Genomic DNA, 18,712 nt, shown 5'->3' with positions numbered 1-18,712 from the left:
TATGTAAAGCCCCATTTAGCAGGGTGACTGTTAAGTCACCCACAGAAGGCAGTCAGCAAATGTCATTTTCCCGCTCCTCCCTGGTACAGTCTCTGCTTTCCAAAACGGCATGGGAGATAGACTTTAGGAAATTGAACTTGACAGTGAATTCCTTCATTCTTTAGCTCACCCAGTCTTTTGGAGCCCTTGCTTTGCTAGACATAATAGGGCCCCACGGCCCAGTAGAGGTGAAGGAGAAATGTACACAGTAATTTGGAATAATAATGCAAAGACTGACCCAAAGTCACCTGGCAGAAGGGTCCCAGACAGATCAGAGGTTTCGTAATAGACAACTTTTCATTAGGCCTGAAAAGGAGGATTTGATTTGAGTGGGATGTTGGATAGATTGGAGAAGAGAAACCAGAGAGGCAGGAAGGCAAGCTATTTATTGTACTTTCCTAGGACTCCTTTTCTCCAAATGGGGATCAAAAAACCCATGGTGTAGTGGAAAGAGCCTTGGAGGACGGCCCCAGTTTTGATCTCAGCATTACTCTTACTAGCTCATACCACCTGATACCTGGTTTCCTCATCTGTTAAAAAGATTATCAAAAAAATAATTAATTAAAAAAAAATTACCATTCCTACCTTCCAGGGATGCTGTAAAGATCCAGAGACCACACACCTGAGGTGTACAGAACATAGTAGGTATTTGAAATGGTTGCTTTCATCAGCCCAATGACTGGGTTTTATAATGGAAGATGATCTGTAAGTCCCAGCTAGCTGTGAATCCGTGTTTGTGCTTCCCTGGAGGGTCTCCTGAAAACTGAGGACCCTCCTGGTCTCTTGAATGACAGGCAGTCTGTAAGAGTGTATAGGATGGGGACACCTGGGTGGCTCAGTCGTTAGGAGTCTGCCTTCGGCTCGGGTCATGATCCCAGGATCCTGGGATCAAGCCCCACATCGGTCTCCTTGCTCAGCGGGGAGCCTGCTTCTCCTTCTCCCACTCCCCCTGCTTGTGTTCCTGCTCTCGCTATCTCTCTGTCAAATAAATAAAATCTTTAAAAAAAAAAAAAGAGTGTATAGGAAGAGTGTGTGGAGGGCCCAACAGTTGGAATGCAGCCTAGTTTACAGAGCCAAGAGACATCCAGAACTCCCCAGTCTCAAGAGATTTAAGATGGCCAAGTATTTACCCAAGAGTAACTCCATTATCAAGAATCCTATACCCTAAAGTAGTCCAAATGTCCATCGATTGATGAATGGATAAAGAAAATGTGGTATGGGGGCGCCTGGGTGGCTCAGTTGTTAAGCGTCTGCCTTCGGCTCAGGTCATGATCCCAGGGTCCTGGGATCGAGCCCCGCATCGGGCTCCCTGCTCCGTGGGAAGCCTGCTTCTCCCTCTCCCCCTCCCTCTGCTTGTGTTCCCTCTCTCGCTGTGTTTCACTCTGTCAAATAAATAAAAAATCTTAAAAAAAAAAAAAATGTGGTATGTGTATACACACACACACAGAGTGGAGTATTATTCAGCCATAAAAAAGAATGAAATCTTATCATTTGCAACAACACGGATGGAGCTAGAGATTATGCTAAGTGAAAATAAATCAGTCAGAGAAAGACAAATACTGTATTTCACTCGTATGTGGAATTTAAGAAACAAAACAATAAGCAAAGGGAAAACGAGACAAACCAAGAAGCAGACTCTTAACTATACAGAAAAACTGACGGTTACCAGAGGGGAGGGGCTAAACAGATGATAGGGATTAAGGAGTGCACTTCTTGTGATAAGCACTAGATGATTAAAATAAAAACTTTAAAAAAAATCCAATACCCTTTCCTCCAACTGAAACAAATGAATTTTTTAAACATTTTTTTCTTTTGTTTTTTAAAGATTTTATTTGAGAGAGAGAGATTGAGAGAACGAGTGGGAAGAAGGGCAGAGCAAGGAGCCCGACATGGGACTCGATCCCAGGATCCTGGGATCATGACCTGAGCCGAAAGCAGACGCTTAACCGACAGAGCCACTTAGGTGCCCGGAAAGGAAAAGAAAAAAAAAAAAAAAGGATTTTTGAGCAGTTTGAGGAGTTATTGAAAATCTGAAGCAAGGGCGCCTGGGTGGCTCAGTTGGTTAAGCGACTGCCTTCGGCTCAGGTCATGATCCTGGAGTCCCGGGATTGAGTCCCGCATCGGGCTCCCTGCTCAGCAGGGAGTCTGCTTCTCCCTCTGACCCTCCCCCCCCCTCATGTGCTCTCTCTTTCCTCTCATCCTCTCTCTCAAATAAATAAAATCTTTAAAAAAAAAAAGAAAATCTGAAGCAATAGCACCAATAAATTTAAAAATCCCTTTCCAAATAGAATTAATTCAACTCTAAATGAAAATATTAAAAGTGGGGCGCCTGGGTGGCTCAGTCGTTAAGCGTCTGCCTTCGGCTCAGGTCATGGTCCCAGGGTCCTGGGATCGAGCCCCACATCGGGCTCCCTGCTCCACAAGAAGCCTGCTTCTCCCTCTCCCACTCCCCCTGCTTATGTTTCCTCTCTCACTGTGTCTCTCTGTCAAATAAATAAAATCTTTAAAAAAATATATTAAAAGTACTGAAAGTGTCCCCAGAATGGGATGTATGCCACATTCATTTTTCCTTCTCAATCCCAAGAGCATAGTAAAGAACCATGAACAAAGATTTAAAGAATCTGAATGTTAGTCTGGGTTCTATTACCAATTTTCCAGTGTGACTCTGGAAAAGCCATTTCATTTCTCTGGAGTTTAGTCTCCCCTGCTCTAACACTGAGATGACCCTATCGTTTCATAAATTCATCTTGACAAGTTTTAAAACATGAATGAGCAAAATGGGAAGGAAAGCTTTGGGATCGTGCAGTTGAGAAGGCTGCCAGGTTTATGGCACATGTATAGTTCCCTCAGGTGCTCTCAAAGAATCCCATTTATCACTTATGGAGCTGAAGTGTTAATTATGTGTCCTTACTTCCCCACAACCCCATTCCCAGACCAAAGAAGATGCCTTACACACAGTACTTTGAGTTGAATGAAAACATATTACAAATCCTACACTTACTAAAAATGAGACGTAAGTCTCGAAAAGTTGTGTGGCTTGTCAAGGCTGCCTGCCTGGAGCATGGCACTGGCAGAACCCAGGGCATTTAGCACTCTGGATTAGGAGTCTTCGGCCGTCCTCTGCGGCTTAACCAGCTGTGTGAATTCCAGAGGTCCACAAGCTCTGCACCTCAGCTTTCCTCATTCACAAGGTGGGGACAAAACCTTTCATTAGACAGCTATGAAATGAAAACATGAGTGTTTTTCTTAAAGCTCTTCCTGTGAAGGGCATTTCAAATTTAATAAATTTTAATGTCTACATGTTTATCACAGGCAAGTATCTTGGCTACATAAAGCTGGTAGCCTTAAAATACCTGACCTACTAACTGAAGAGAAACTTAATAACCACTTTTAGCTAACAATTAGGTCAACCTGAAACAGGCTTTTTTTTTTAAATTTATTTGAGAGAGAGAGAGAGACAGCCAGAGAGGGAACACAAGCAGGGGGAGTGGGAGAGGGAGAAGCAGGCTTCCCGCGGAGCGGGGAGCCTGATGCAGGGCTCGATCCCAGGACTCTGGGATCATGACCTGAGCCCAAGGCAGATGCTTAACAACTGAGCCACCCAGGCGCCCCTCAAACAGGCTTTCTAACGAGTATTTTAGGAGCACATGGGTCCTACCTCTACTTCAGAATGAGAAAACAGGTTAACTTCTAAGCTTAAAAGATCTGTGCTCCACCACAACAGAAAAGTTCAAGGACAGAGACCATTGCCATTCTCACCAGTCTAGTCTGAAGCTTTAGTCAAGATTAAGGTATTTTAAGACCTTTGTGTAACTGAACCAATCCACTAACAAGCACGTTTGGTTCCTGGGCACCAAGCTGCAGGTGATAGAAACTGCGAGGGGCTCGAGTCCGTATCACCAGAGAATGAGGTCTAGCTGGGAATGCTAAGCCTCAAGAGAAGCCTTGGGGTAAATGCAGATGGGAGAGAACTTAAGGTGTCCGGCCTTTTCCTTTTTTAAACGTAGATGGAGGCTTTAAAGATTATTTCAGGGATCCATTTTATTGTATCTAATACAGAAAGAATATGAAGAAAATGAGGACATGTGTAAGCTCAGTATCTACCTTGAGTGTTAAATATCAACCGACATTCCGGTAGGGTGGGTCAAGCTACACCCTCCCAAGTTAAACAGAGGCTTGACCTTTCACTGGTCAGGTGCTATACTGAGGAAGACCGAGCATTTTTGTTTGCTCAACTCCCATACCAGCACCAGTTATCAGGAAGAGTGGATCAGAGAGGCTATGTAGACTGGGTTCACAGAAAACAACTGAAAATTCAGGAGTCTAATTAGTGTATACTGCAAAATGTGTAATGGAATCAGAGAGCAAGAAATCTTACTATGCCAAAAATGCTTCAGTGTTTGAGACACTAAAAGCAGGATTAAAAATGGTAACCTGTTAAGAGAGCTCCTTGGGGGAGAGGGGAGGATGTAAACCACACACATAGGCAGAATATCCCCAAAGCAGCATTTATTTACCCACTGAATTCCAAAACATTTAATTTAGAAGTCTGGCATTTCATAATCACCCATCTTGATTGACGTGGGCTGACACACATGGTGCTGTCAGGATGCACAAGGACAATAGCCAAAGAGTTTACAAAAACTAAATCCATGATTCTTAAACAATCGCAACCAAAAAAAAAAAAGTTACAGGTATCAAAACTTTTAGATGCATTGCATTGAAAAAGAAGGTTTGTGCACATCATAATTTAAAGAGGCAAAACAAGGCGCTACTGAAACCTCACATTAAACAGTTTATTATAAAGCTGATGGAAAGGAGGAGTGGTCTCTTTGTAATCAGCTTCCCTTAACAGTTTTCCATTAGCTGAAGAAAGAGGTGGGAGGGGTGAATTCATTTTTTTGCATGCACAAGATGTACTGCTTAACAAAACACTATCAGCTTGTTTTAAATGATCATTTAAATATCAATCGTAGCCTGTGTTGGCTAATTCTCCTTTCTAAACTTCCCCATTGCTTTTGCTTGGATTTCACATAGATCAATAGGCATAGAATGCCTCATTCAGAACGCACTCATCTGCACAATTCGAAAAGGGAGCCCCTAAGGGCTTAAAGCAACCATCAATCCAGCAATGCCCATGAAGATTTATCTGCAACTGCTTCCCAAGGGGCAGGAGAGCAGATCTGAGTAGCTGTGCTGCCAATACAGATAGGTTTAGCACTAGATATTTAGTGATTGTGGCAAGGAAGAATCAAGTGATGATGGGGGGTGGTGGGTGAAGGAAGGGCCCGGGACCCGAAGACTCTTCAGTTGCCTTCTCCTGCTTCTTCATCCTGCTGGTCGCTGGTCCAGAGGGTGAGGTTGTCTCGCAGCAACTGCATGATGAGCGTGGAGTCCTTATAGGAATCCTCGTTTAGTGTGTCCAGCTCAGCTATGGCATCATCGAAGGCTTGTTTGGCTAAGAGGCAGGCCTGCTCAGGTGCATTCTGGATCTCATAGTAGAACACGGAGAAGTTGAGGGCCAGACCCAGCCGGATGGGGTGCGTTGGCTGCATGTGCTCTTTGCTGATTTCAAAGGCTTCTTTGTAGGCAGCCTCAGAAGCTTCGACCACACTGTTTTTCTTCTCCCCGGAAGCTACCTCTGCCAAGTAGCGGTAGTAATCGCCTTTCATTTTCAGGTAAAATACCTTGCTCTCATACTGGAAATCATTGCAGTTCTTGATTAGGAACTTGTCAAGCAGAGCCAGGACATCATTGCACACTGTTTCCAGCTCCTTCTCAATCTTCTCCCGGTAAGCTTTAACTTTCTCCAATTTCTTTTCATTTCCATCAGCCATGGTTTTCTGCTCAATGCTGCTGATGACCCTCCAGGAAGATCGCCTGGCACCAACCACATTCTTGTAGGCCACAGAGAGGAGGTTTCGATCTTCATTGGAAAGAGGTTCATTGAGCTCTGTCACCTGCAAAATCCCCAAAAGATAAACACTGAGATCCAAATCCAAAAATCTTAGAAAGAAATCTTCCTTTGAACCTAATCAACAACCCTTCTCAAGCCAGCGTGGACAAGCTGGAGAAAAATCAATCAGACATGGATCCTGTCTGAAGGAAGACTGTAGTCTAAAAAGAAATAAATACTTGAAACAAAATATTCAGTGATAAGGGATTTGAGAAATTCGTAATTCGGGCCTTTTAAGATGTTGCCTTCATCTTGGTAGAGGTATGGGGATAAAGATAACCATGGAAAGACTGTGGTGGTACATAGCAGTGGATGAAAAAGCCCGGAGGTTCAGCTATTCTACAGAAGGTATCGTCAACAATAAGATCATACAAGTCCTTTGCCAAATGTTTTAAGATTATAGACTGGAAGTACATTCCAGATTCTACTTCCAACTTTATATTCTAGAAAGAACTAATCACACCTCCCTCAAATACATATTAACAGATAAAAGCTTCACAGATGAGATCAAACACAGGTCAAGTGGCCAGAGTTTTGCCCTGAGTGGTTACACAAGAGAATCCTACTGGTACACTCAGACCTCCCCCAATCCAAATGGATACATTAGTGACAGGAACCTGCCCCCAGCCTCTGCTAAAAGGAAGCACAGTTACTCAGCAGTAAGCGCTACTTTGACCTACCAGTCAGGAAACCCTGACTGGCCATCAAGGATGGAAGCACCAATTACTTTTAGGAGAAATGTTAAATTTCATAAGCTGTAACTTTCTTTCAGTAGTTCATGATGCCAACTCTACGTGAGCCAGCTATGTACTTAGTAAAAAGGGCGCTGGACTTTGTTGTGTTGTTGAATTGTGTCCCCCAAAGTTACACTGAAGTCCTAACCTCAGGACCTGTGAATGTGACTTATTGGGAAATAGGACCTCTACAGATGTAATCAAGTCAAGATGAGGTCATCCTGTATTAGGGTGGATCCTAAATCAAGGGACTGGTGCGCTTATAAGGAGTGGGAGATCTGGAGACACACAAACACAGAGAGAATTCCATGGGATTACAGAGGCAGAATTGGAGTGATGGGTCTACCAGCCAAGGAACGCCAAGAATTACCAAGAGCCACCAGAAGCTAAAAAGTGAGGCAAGGAAGGATTTTTCCCTAGAGCCTTTAGAAGGAGCACGGCCCTGCTGACACCTTGATCTTGGACTTCTAACCTTCCCAACTGCAATAATATAATTTGCTCTTTTAAGCTACCCAGCTTGTGGTGCTTTGTTTGGCAGCCCAAGGAAACTAATAGACTTGAAATCAGAAAAACCTGGGTCTGGGCCCCAGCAAAGCCACTAATTTCTAAATTGGCCTCTATAAAGTAGGGGGATTCCTTAATTGTTACTGGTAAATGTCTTTAATTTCCAGAAAAAAAGAAAAAAAAAAAACATTTAGGAAACCATACAACACTCAACAAAGAAAAATATTACTTAAACTATAAGGACAGAAACTCCTGCAATTGAGGGGAAAGGGTTTTGTAAAGGCCAGGTTCCAGGGAGAAAGTTATTAACAGCATATTAAAACAGACATGCTTTAACATGGATTGAAAAGACCGAGCAGTGAAGAATCAGAAATTCTAAAGATCAAAAAAATTAACTCAAGAACATAAGCAACAAATATAATCATTATGTGTAAAATTAGAAAACTTGTGCTAAGTTCTTCATTGTCTACTAGGAACCCCCTCCCCAATAAAAATACCAACAATTCCCCCATTTCCCTGTCCCCAGCACCCCTACTCTTTTGCTACAAATCCCTAGCCTGGGATTGTCCCTCCACCTCTGCCTACTCAATCAAACCAACCCCACTTTTTTCTTCAGTGTGGTCTTTGGCTACAGGCTTCCTCTGCCTATCCCCTAGGAGGGCTGCCTGCAAACCAGGTTCCTCATTCCTCCTCACACAGAGGTTGAGTGGTCTCCACACTTTTCTCAGTGCTCTGCCCCAGTCCCAGGCAATCTCTCTACTAACTCCAAATCCATGCTCCCTTTCAAATCCAGGTGAAGACCTGTAAGCCCAATGGTTTTCTTCTCCAGTGAGTTCCTTCAAACACATGCTCACATTTGTTTATTGGAAATATAAAGAGACTTTATTTTTGTTAATATGGTCTTTTTAGGAAGAAACCCTTATAAATTAAAATTCCATCTTGAATCCTCCGACAAATCTGATTGTTGAATCCTCTCAAACGACTCACTTTTCCAGGGCAATATTCAGTAAAACATGAGGCAAGCACAGAATTCCAGAGCTCCTTAGCTCCTGCAATAAGTCAGTCTAAGGGCACTTGACATTAAAATGCAAATGATATCTATAAGGAGTCACTAAGATTTCACCCTGTGGCTAATAAAGCTGCTTGTTAAGTTCACAAAGACACACCAAGGTAACTCCCCAGAGTGTATCTTTAAAATTGAGTGCATATGTGAAATACAGAACACCTTTATCACCCAGGGTGTTTGTACAATAGATATTATCATCACTAAAAAAAAACACAAAAAACCCTAAGAAATCTGGAGCTTAGCCTGAGCTAGCTATGTGACCTTGTCTGGGGATCAAAAGTAAAATAAGGGGCACTGGTCTAAATGATTTCCAAGGACCTCTTCAGCTCTAATATTCTAGGATTCTGTTTTTCCTGAGCAACAATAAAAGGTGTGGAAAGGCACGAGGTTGGTATTAGTGTAAATGAAATTTGGTTGTTTCTGTAGGTTTCAGGAATTCATGCGGCCCTTCGCCATCAGCAATAAATTGCCCAAAAAGGCTCCTGGGCAATATTTATAATGACACCTTCACATGAAAAATCATTTACTAGGAGTATTAGTGTTTATGTAACAATCATCTGGTTTCCTGCCAGTCTGAATGAATCACTATCAGCATCAGCTGAGTGTGACTAACAGCTAAGCAAGCATTGTTCTTAGAACCCCAGCCAGGGCCTAATTAGGAAATAACTAGATACGTTTAAATATAGTATTTTTAATCCTCCTGGGTTACAACTCAGGAAAGGGAAACTTATGGAAGGAAGATCATTTTATTACTTGATTGGATAACTAAAGGAAACTGAGCTTTCCCCAGATTGGAAAAGTATAGACCAAAGTGAAATCAGATGGCCTATTAAAACAAACAAGATTCACAGCCAGTCTTGATTTGTTAGCACCAGTTCCCAATATTTCAAATTCCAAACTACTGGAGGCAGGAGAGCTAAGGAAAGTCGGTCACACACCGAGAGAAGCAGACACTGGGAGGCAATGTAGCGCAAGAGAAAGGAAAACGTAACTAGCAGTCCTAACCCCTCGGTACTAAAGCAGCTGGATGGTCATCTGCACGCATAGTCTGGGGAGATGATTTAGTGCAGCTTTACAATTAGAAGTTTCCAAATGGTTTCTAACTGGGAACGTGAAGCAAAGACAAGACACAGAATTTTCCAGATAAAGAGACCTGCCCAATGGTTCTCAACCTCCTCTCTACTCCAGCCATTTTCAACACAGCCTCATTTCTGCCCCGCATCGGCTACCCTCAGGGCAGCCATTCCAAACACGACGTCCTCATGGGGCAGCACCACCTCTAAGGGACTCCTCACCTCCGTTCACAGCCTCTCTGCCTTCTGCCTTCCTGTTTGCCTGCCCACCTCCCACCCCACTTAATCCAACTCACACACTTTGGAAACCTTAAGTTGGTGAACCATTCCCATTTCTAAAGGCCCATCTCTCCACCTCCCTTAAGGATTGGACACCAGGCCAGCCACTTGACTAATGTTCTGACTGATGTCCTTAGCATACCGCCGCCTTGGCTGTGCCAACTCCCAGCCCGGGGGCACTCACTTCACCCCATTTCCTCTGCTCTAGGACTACACAGTACTCAAAGTTACAAATAACCTGATAGGCTACTAACTCATTTATCTTCCTATGACACCATTCGCTTACTCAAAAATCCCTAAGGGCCTCCTCCCACTAACTCACCAGGCAATAAACTATGTGTTTGTGAGTAAAAATAGATCCACTGCCAAAAATAGCACAAGGACTATTTGGGAAAACTTAAAGTCTTAATCTGGGAAACATCCAACCTCAAAAGTAATACTGAGCAAACAAAAAATGCCACCCCTGGACGGCCAGGCCACACTGCCAAAGTCAGGGTAAATGTTACTTCTCCGGAAGGGCACTCCCATTCTTCAGAGCTACACGCACCCACTACTATCCCATCTGTGATAGTTACCCACACCCACTTGCTACCAACAAGCTTGCCTTTGGTATGAGTTTACAACAGGAGAAAACGATTCTCGTGAACAATTAGGTAAACATAACCACATCATAAAATCTTTAAACTTCTTTGGCAGAGTCCTGTATGTATTAAAAAAAGAAGAGGGGCGCCTGGGTGGCTCAGCCGCTGGGCATCTGCCTTTGGCTCAGGTCATGATCCCGGGGTCCTGGGATCGAGCCCCACGTCCGGCTGCCTGCTCAGCGGAGGCCTGCTTCTCCTTCTACCCACTCCCCCTGCTTGTGTTCCCCCTCTCGCTGTGTCTCTGTCAAAATAAAATCTTTTAAGAAGAAAGAAAGAAAAAGAAAAAGGAAAAAGAAAAGTGAGTCAGGGTATGAAAGATTTTTTGGCTGACTCTTCCCCAATTTACTACCCTCCGAGTGAAGATTCTGCCTGGTCCCAAGATGGCAAAGTACCCATCTGTCACCATTTGCCCAGGCCTGGATAGACCACTCCCTGTCCTCACTAGGGCAAGGCTGCAGTTCTAGAAAGCCAAAGAGAAGCTAAACTTCAAGCTTAGAGCCGATGAGTTCAGGTAGTTAATATCCACTCAAAGCTTAACATTAGTCAAAACAGCCACCTTTGTTATCATGGAGAGACTGCCTTTTCTTACTCTTGACATAACTGAACATTTCTGTAGGGATTGGCAGGGATTAAATACAACCCATCTGAATGGCATTACTGCACGCTACTGTCCCTGGAGGCACCAACACTGAAAGCCTCAGAAGCTGTGCCAGGTTCCGATCGCAGGGAAGTGCCACCACCCACCACCACAACGGGAAAGCCACTGCAGCGAGGAGTGGGAAGAGCACCCGAACGGTGGGGCAGCAGACGGGTGTCCTCTACTTGGACGCTGGAAGGAATTTTACCAATAACCCAGACAATGAAATGTTAGGGCCTATCAGCTTATAAAATAGACTAAAAAAAAATGTGTGAAAACAACTGGTGCCAAAGATATGAAACAATTTCTTAAAATACCATGAATATAATTTAACATAGTTCTGCACTTCTTAATTCACAGCAGGAATTCAAATTCAATTAATACTTTACTTCTTAAGCTAAACGAAACTCCTGGTCTTCAGAACAAGCAAATCCAAATGCGTGAGTCTGCCTTCTACACTCCCCTGCTATAGCTAACAACCATACATGGCAGATTCTGTTTTTAATCAAACTTGGCAAAAATGACTTACATCTGATAGATGAAACTACTTGTTCACTAAGCCCACTTGTGTAAAGGGCCCGCAAGTTAGTCACCAACAATGACTAATGCCAGAACATATACTAGAAATACTATCCCTTTCGTGATCCTGGGGTCCTGGGATGGACCCCTTCAACGGGCTCCCTGCTTGGCAGGGAGCCTGCTTCTCCCTCTCCCCACCCCACCCCACTCAGCCTCTCTCACACGCTCTTTCTAATAAATAAAACTTTAAAAAATTTATGTATATTATGCCTTAGCCTCATGGGCCATTATTATACAGTGGTTATAGTGAGAGTTCTAAATTCAAGAGTTCAGGTCTTGGCTTTACAACCTGACCTCGAGAAAACTAGCCTCTTTAAATCTCATTTGTAAAACGAAGTTAACAATTATCCATAGTCAGTCCATCCAAAGTTGTTATGAAAATTAAATGAGAATGTACACATGGGAGTACCAACTACCATTTACTGAATGCCTAGTAAGTAAAATGTAAGTTCCATAAACTTGATAAATTGTAACATAGAAAACACATTTGGGGGCGCCTGGGTGGCTCAGATGGTTAAGCGTCTGCCTTCGGCTCAGGTCATGATCCCAGGGTCCTGGGATCGAGTCCCGCATCGGGCTCCCTGCTCGGCGGGGAGCCTGCTTCTCCCTCTGCCTCTCTCTCTGTCTCTTATGAATAAATAAAATCTTTAAAAAAAAAAAAAGAAAACACATTTGGGGTATCTCCTTCCAAACCATATCTGGAAGTGTGACACTGCGTTCTACCACTAATATGAAATTCAAAGCTCTGTGAACTGTTCACCAATTGAAGTCCTTTTAATTCAGGCTACTGCAAGAATCGAGAACCTTCTTTCTTTCCTCAGCCAATACATGGCAAAGCAATACTTACGTTACAAATGACCACTTAGGGCGCCTGGGTGGCTCAGTTGATTGAGCGACTGCCTTCGGCTCAGGTCATGATCCTGGAGTCCCGGGATCGAGTCCCGCATCCGGGCTCCCTGCTCAGCGGGGAGCCTGCTTCTCCCTCTGACCCTCCCCCCCTCTCATGTACTCTCTCTCATTCTCGCTCTCTCAAATAAATAAAATCTTAAAAAAAAAAAAAAATGACCACTTAGTGGGAAATAGTACTCTCTAGTTTATACATATTTCAAACTACAGTACTGATGTGGCTTTGAGATTTCACACTAACCACAATTTTGGTACACCTCAAAATCATCCTTAGTTTTAATATCTGCAACACGGGTTAGGTCTCACCCTGAGAAACTCAGTCGAGCTCTCCACTTTTATACACCACCTGCTCATTCCCCCACTTCCCATAATCTCACAGCTGTTGGAGTAAGAGCCTTTTGCCGCTGGTTGGGCCAAGTGCCTCTTCCTCTCAAACTGTTTAAGCTGCAGCTTTATTTCCTGCACTCAAGATTTCTATAGATATTCTTCAAGTCCTTCAGATGTATTTCTGTCCTCTGTCAACTTTGTAATCAACTGTATCAATGTTAAAACACACCATGCTATCCCAAATAATTTTAATGTTTTATAAATTTAATTACAATCTGTTTTAATATAAAAAGATGACTTAAGGCAGTAAGAGACATGAATGATGTCCACCCATGAGTATTCACCAGAAATCTGGTTATTTACCCTCTTTCCTTAAATCACTTAAGTCTAATGCACTGACATTTTTATCCCCCTTTATAGGTTTCATTTTTTAATTTAATCATTTGAGACACAGAGATACAGAGAGAGAGAGAGAGCATGAGCAAGGGGAGAGGCAGAGGGAGAGGGAGAAGCAGGCTCCCCGCTGAGCAGGGAGCCCAATGTGGGGCTCGATCCCAGGACCCTGGAATCATGACCTGAGCCAAAGGCAGACACTTAACCATCTGAGCCACGCAGGCGCCCCTATTTCACTTTCTTATAAGATGGTATGATATCCATTTTTCAGAGGTTATGTTTGCGTAAGGTCATTTCAAGCCCAGCAGAGAGAGGACCTGGGTTCTTAATCTTTCACAATGCTTCTTCCCACTGTTTCACTCTTTGCAAGCTGCTAGGTATGAGATGAGGAGATCTTGAAGACACTCCTTTAGTTCACTTCAAACGCATTTCTTGCCTCCTCACATTATGGGGTGAGGCAGGGAACTGCAGTTCTCAAATGATTTGAGGCAACACTACTGTTTCCAATATGCATGATTTTTCTTAAAGCTTACCGACACCATCCTCCAGGTGACACTGGTAGCATAAGGAACATCAATGATTACAGGCAGGCATTATTAGGTGACCATTTAAATTATAAAGAAAACAGAAAACAAGTTAGAAGAGTAAGACTGAAAAATGACTTGATAGCAACACCAACATTACTAGTTTTACACTTCAAAAGACTCGAAGCCAAGAGATGTTAAAGTTCAAGGTTACAGTGTGGTGATATCAGAACATCTCACTCAGGTTGCTTCCCTGTCCACCCTAGAGCAGTCTACTTACCTGTCCACCACCCTGAAGAAAACCCACATAAAAAGGTTACCAGAGGGCGCCTGGGTGGCTCAGTCGGTTAAGCGACTGCCTTCGGCTCAGGTCGTGATCCTGGAGTCCCGGGATCGAGTCCCGCATCGGGCTCCCTGCTCGGCAGGGAGTCTGCTTCTCCCTCTGACCCTCCTCCCTCTCGTGCTCTCTGTCTCTCATTCTCTCTCTCGCAAATAAATAAATAAAATCTTTAAAAAAATAAAAATAAATAAAAAAAAAAAAGGTTACCAGAATTCCTTTTTTCCAAAAGCTCAACTTTAAGCCTATGATATTAATAAAATGGGGGCTGAGTCTTCCCAATAACATTAAGAATTTAATGTACAAATATCAACTTAATAGGTAAAACTAAGAAACTGTCTCCCACTGAACCCTGCCAAGTCCTTTCCAATTAATATATTCTATTAATTTAGATGACAAAAAAAGTTCTGACTTTTTAAAATGAGTTACATTGAAGGAATGGTTTATCACAATTCTCAGATGACATAATTGGAGCTTGGATTGATTTTTCAATGCTGAATGGCTTATCCAACCCATCAATCATTTCAGATAAGATATTACAGATTCTCAACACACGGGAGGGTCCATTACTTTGCAAAATGCTACCTTTAAGCCTCAGAAAAAAATCTGTGAACACAAGTTTCTAGCTACAGGATAGCATTATTCAAGCCTGCTTATGAAGACCAGAAAGCCAATTTTGTTCTCTCCCCAAACTGTATTTCATTCCGGTTACATCTCTCAATCCTTTCCTTACTTCCCATTTCAAGTTGCCTCAGGTTTCCCAGAGCTCCAGAATGTCCTTTCTAGCCATCTTCCCTTAACCTCAATTCACCTTTATTCAAGCCCCACTCACAGGGTGAACGAAGGCCTCACTAAAATGTCTTGAGGCCTCAGCCTGCACAATCCCAGTGCCACTCCATTATTGGGGAGAAGACGTTCACTCAAGTGTGACTTGCTGTGTGACTTGCTGTGTGAAGAGAAGTGGCTCTTATCCCAAAGAAAATTAAGCTCAGAACCCCTTCAGAGGAAATGTATTCACAGATTCTGTAAAATTTGCAAAATTAATATTTTACATTTGCGTCCTTGAAGAGGGCCCCCTGAATTACAAAGGCTTCAGATCCCAAACCTAGCTTGTCCCTGGTTTAGACTAACCGGTGACAGCATGCCAGGGCTCAAATCAGGATCACCTTTATCAACAAATGAGTGGTAGTGCTGGTTTCTAAACACACCTAGTGCAATGTTTTAAAACAAGGACACCACAGGAAAGCTATCTCTTCAAGTGTCTGTCTTAGCTGGATAAATCCTAAATATTGACCTCAGCAACGTATTTCATATGATACTAATACCAAAGCCTTAAACGCAGCTCTTCAAATGATTCTGAAATTTTAGGGAGCCTCTCGATTTGTGGATTTATAAGAAATCTCACAAAGCCAGCAAAAGGACAAATGAGCCATAATTCGGGTCAGTAACTGTCAGGCTTCAGCCCGCTCAAAATTAGGGTGCAGATTTCTGAGTCCCAACCCTAGAGCTGCAGAATCTTTAGGTCTAAGGTGGGGCCCCGGCGGATCCTCCCAGATCTCCCGGAGGATGTACACTGGTTGAACGTAGCAGGCTGGTGGCCGTCAGTTGTACCTCTACCACCGTGTGACCTTGACGCAGAGAAGTAATGTTCATTTAGAGAAAAGGTAAAATAAAGAGACAGGGACAGTAAGAGGATAACCGGAACTCTTAGTCTCATATATGCAGGTGGTGTCTAATCCACGGTATGCGCTAGGGTGTGGCCGGGCACGAGTCCTTCACCGGAAATCAAGTTGCAGAATCAATCTACGAAGATCTCGGGAATGCAAAGGCACACAGCCCTGTCTTGCCAAGAAGTCACGTCTCATTTTAATCTCCAGGCAGATGCTCGCTGCATCAGACCTGGGAGTGGGGCCCCACACCCACCGCCCTCCAGCTCGCGTCCACGTCTAGACTGCAGGGTGGGGGGTCTTCGCACACAAAGCCAGCCCCGGGTGTGGGAAGATGGAACGAGAACGATTGCGGCGAGTAGAGCGTAACAGATCGGGATCACACAGACTTCAGGTGGTGGCAGAGAAAACCAGGAGAGACAGAGCGCCACTCACTAGGTGATTCTTTATTACGAGTTGGGGTATGGAGGAAGGCGAGAGGGAGGCGAGCCCCCACGTTGGGCAGAACGGTCTAGAACGAGGAATGTGGCTCTCTCACGTTTCCTCGGGCCCCCTCCCCCCCCACCCAGGGCTCCGAGCTGGGATACGGCGACCCCCGCCCGCCGGAAAGGGGCCACTGTCGCCCACCCTTCCTCGTGGGGCTGCATTCCTCCCCCGAGACCCCACCCCGGCCCGGCCGCAGGAAATGGCGGGGCGGGCGCGGGAAGCGCGGGCTGCCGGCGGGCGGCCGCGCCCAACGAAGTCGCGGGGTCGCCCGGGGCCGGGAGGGAGATGCCGCCCGGCCGCCCATCCCTCCCCTACGCCGGGCCCCCCCAGCCGGCCAACCCGGCCTCCCGGCGCGCTCACCGCCTTCATGGCGGAGGCCATGTCGTCGTAGCGCTCCGCCTGCTCGGCCAGCCGCGCCCGCTGCAGCAGCTGCTCTCGGTCCCCCATGTCGCTCGTGGCTCGGCCTCGCCTCGCGCCCGCACCGCTCGCCCGCTAGCTCGTGCGTCCGCTCCCTGGTCGCCGCGGAGGCCGCCGCCGCGCACGCGCACTGGCTCGCCGGCCGGCCCAAGGCTGCAGGCTGCAGGCAGCGCCGCCGCTCGCGCCCTCTCGCTGGCTCGCCCCGCACGCTGTGGCTCGCGCCGCCGACGCCGCCGAGGGAGGAGAGGCGGCCGCGCGGGGGGATGGGAGGATGGAGGACGCCTGCGCAGTGGGAGCAGCCGGGCCTGGCGGCGGGGAGCGGCGGGAGTGGGAGGGGGGAAGGGCGGGCCGGCCCTAACGGTCTATTTCAAGGTGACGTCACCTACTATAAATAGCTGCCGCCGCCGCCGCCTCCGCCGCCCCGCCCGAGAACTGCGCAGGCGCCCTGTGAGTGCTGCATTTTACCGCCGCATAGGTGGAGGTGGGAGAAGGGAGAGTGGGGTGGGGACTGCGGAGCCCGAGGAGGGGGCGCGGTGATGGCGGTTGCGTAGGTAGCTCAGTGTCACAGCTCTTCTTTGAAGCGCGTCTCTGAGGCCAGGTTGGAGGTGTGACTGCAGAAGGACCCAAAAATCAAATAACCCTACTGTTTGGAAAAGCCAGGAGGCTGTGTGCCCGGGGGGGCGGGCCGGGACCGCCCCCGCCGTGTCGCCAGCCTTGACTCCAGGCTGGCCCATGGGCTCCCTGGGGACGCACCCTCTGCTTGGATCCGTACTGGCCAGGGCAGGATCGGGCCTAGACTTTGTCCAGACGCCCACCTGCCACTCCCAAAGACACGTTTCACACCCAGCGGGCTGCAGAGCTGTGCTCCCACCTTGACAGTTGACTTTGGGCATACTGTGCCTTCCATGAGAGGAGGGACAGGATGGCCTGGATGGGATGAGTAACATGACATATCTACTAGGAGCCAGCCCAGTGCTAGGCCTGTATAGGTATAAACATATTTAGTCCTCACAGCCCACCACGCAGGTGGGCACACCTGGTCTCCCCATTTTTCAAAGCCAGATTAGTGACTTACTCAGGGTTACACAGCTGGTAATTGGTGGAGCCAGGATCTGAGTTCAAACCCAGGCTGAACTTCCTTCTGTGGCAAAAAGGGGGGTGGATGGGCTGACTGGTCACTAAGCCCATCCCTGTTGTTGCATTCTATGCTGAGGGTCCCTCATGCTAGGCCCTGGGCTGGGCCTTGGACAAACTAGGAAAATCCCAATGACTAAAACATAGCCCCACTTAAGTACAACACGCCAAGGGTGGCACAGGAGAAGGGACCTTAGGCTCTCTGAGAATTTTATCGCATGCTCAGCACTGGGGGAAAGAGTAGCTATAGAATAAGTAAGATACATCCTCTTGTCATAAGCTAGATCTAAATACACAAGTGCAGGTAAGCCGGACTTTGAGGGAGATGAAAGTCAGGGAAAAGGTATTAGGGAGTGGGGTCCAGCACAGACAAAGGCTTAGCAGTGAGGACAGAAACAAAATCTGAGAGACAATGAGAAGAAAGGCCTGGCAGTGGGGAAATGAGGTTGGGCAAAACAAGATAATGGAGTGTTTTAAATGCCAACCTGAAGATTTGAGTTATTATCCTTAGGTAATTGGGACCAGAAGAGGTGTGGAAGTCCCATTTCAAGCCAAGAATCTTGGTCTGGAGAGTACGATGTATTTGAAGGGAGAAGTGAGGGACTGGACCTTAGTTTTACCATCTAGCAATTGGACTCAAAGGACTATTAAATGCACCGTAGAATAGAAATCCTGAAATGTCCAAGCTGGTAGGACATTAAGAGTCACTGTCATCCAACCCTTTATCCCATATAAGGAGAAACTGAGGTCTGAGGAAGAGAGGCTAGCGCCAGTTTGCACAGTGAGCAAGCAGAGCTGGGGTCTCCATACTAGGTCTCCTGTCTCTGGGCCTTCTTCTCCCTGCTGTGACACCAAAATGAGGACCTCAGTACCCATGAAACAGGATTTCAGTGTGAGTCTGAGCAGAGGCCCCCACCACAAGTTTTCACCATGCTTTGAAGAGTCACCTTTGCTAACTACAAATGGAATTGAGGTTAACAAACTAGGCTGATCTTTCCCCTGGTGGATATCTT

The 18,712-nt window shown here is 45.8% G+C and overlaps 1 protein-coding gene across 1 annotated transcript; it reads right to left on the bottom strand.

Annotated features, from left to right (window-relative positions):
* Nucleotides 1-4,531: 4,531 nt before the first annotated feature.
* On the bottom strand, nt 4,532-16,783 carry YWHAH (tyrosine 3-monooxygenase/tryptophan 5-monooxygenase activation protein eta). Its single transcript, XM_035017458.1, has 2 exons — nt 16,509-16,783; nt 4,532-5,999 (listed from the first exon to the last, which is right to left on the bottom strand). The coding sequence occupies exons 1-2, from the start codon at nt 16,593-16,595 to the stop codon at nt 5,346-5,348; spliced, it is 741 nt and encodes a 246-aa protein (XP_034873349.1). The 5' UTR covers nt 16,596-16,783; the 3' UTR covers nt 4,532-5,345.
* Nucleotides 16,784-18,712: the final 1,929 nt, after the last annotated feature.

The sequence above is a fragment of the Mirounga leonina genome, unplaced genomic scaffold, assembly GCF_011800145.1.
Source record: "Mirounga leonina isolate KUSES-001 unplaced genomic scaffold, KU_Mleo_1.0 Mir_171, whole genome shotgun sequence".
Taxonomy (NCBI): Eukaryota; Metazoa; Chordata; class Mammalia; order Carnivora; family Phocidae; genus Mirounga; species Mirounga leonina.
This window is presented reverse-complemented; position numbering and strand designations above follow the sequence as displayed.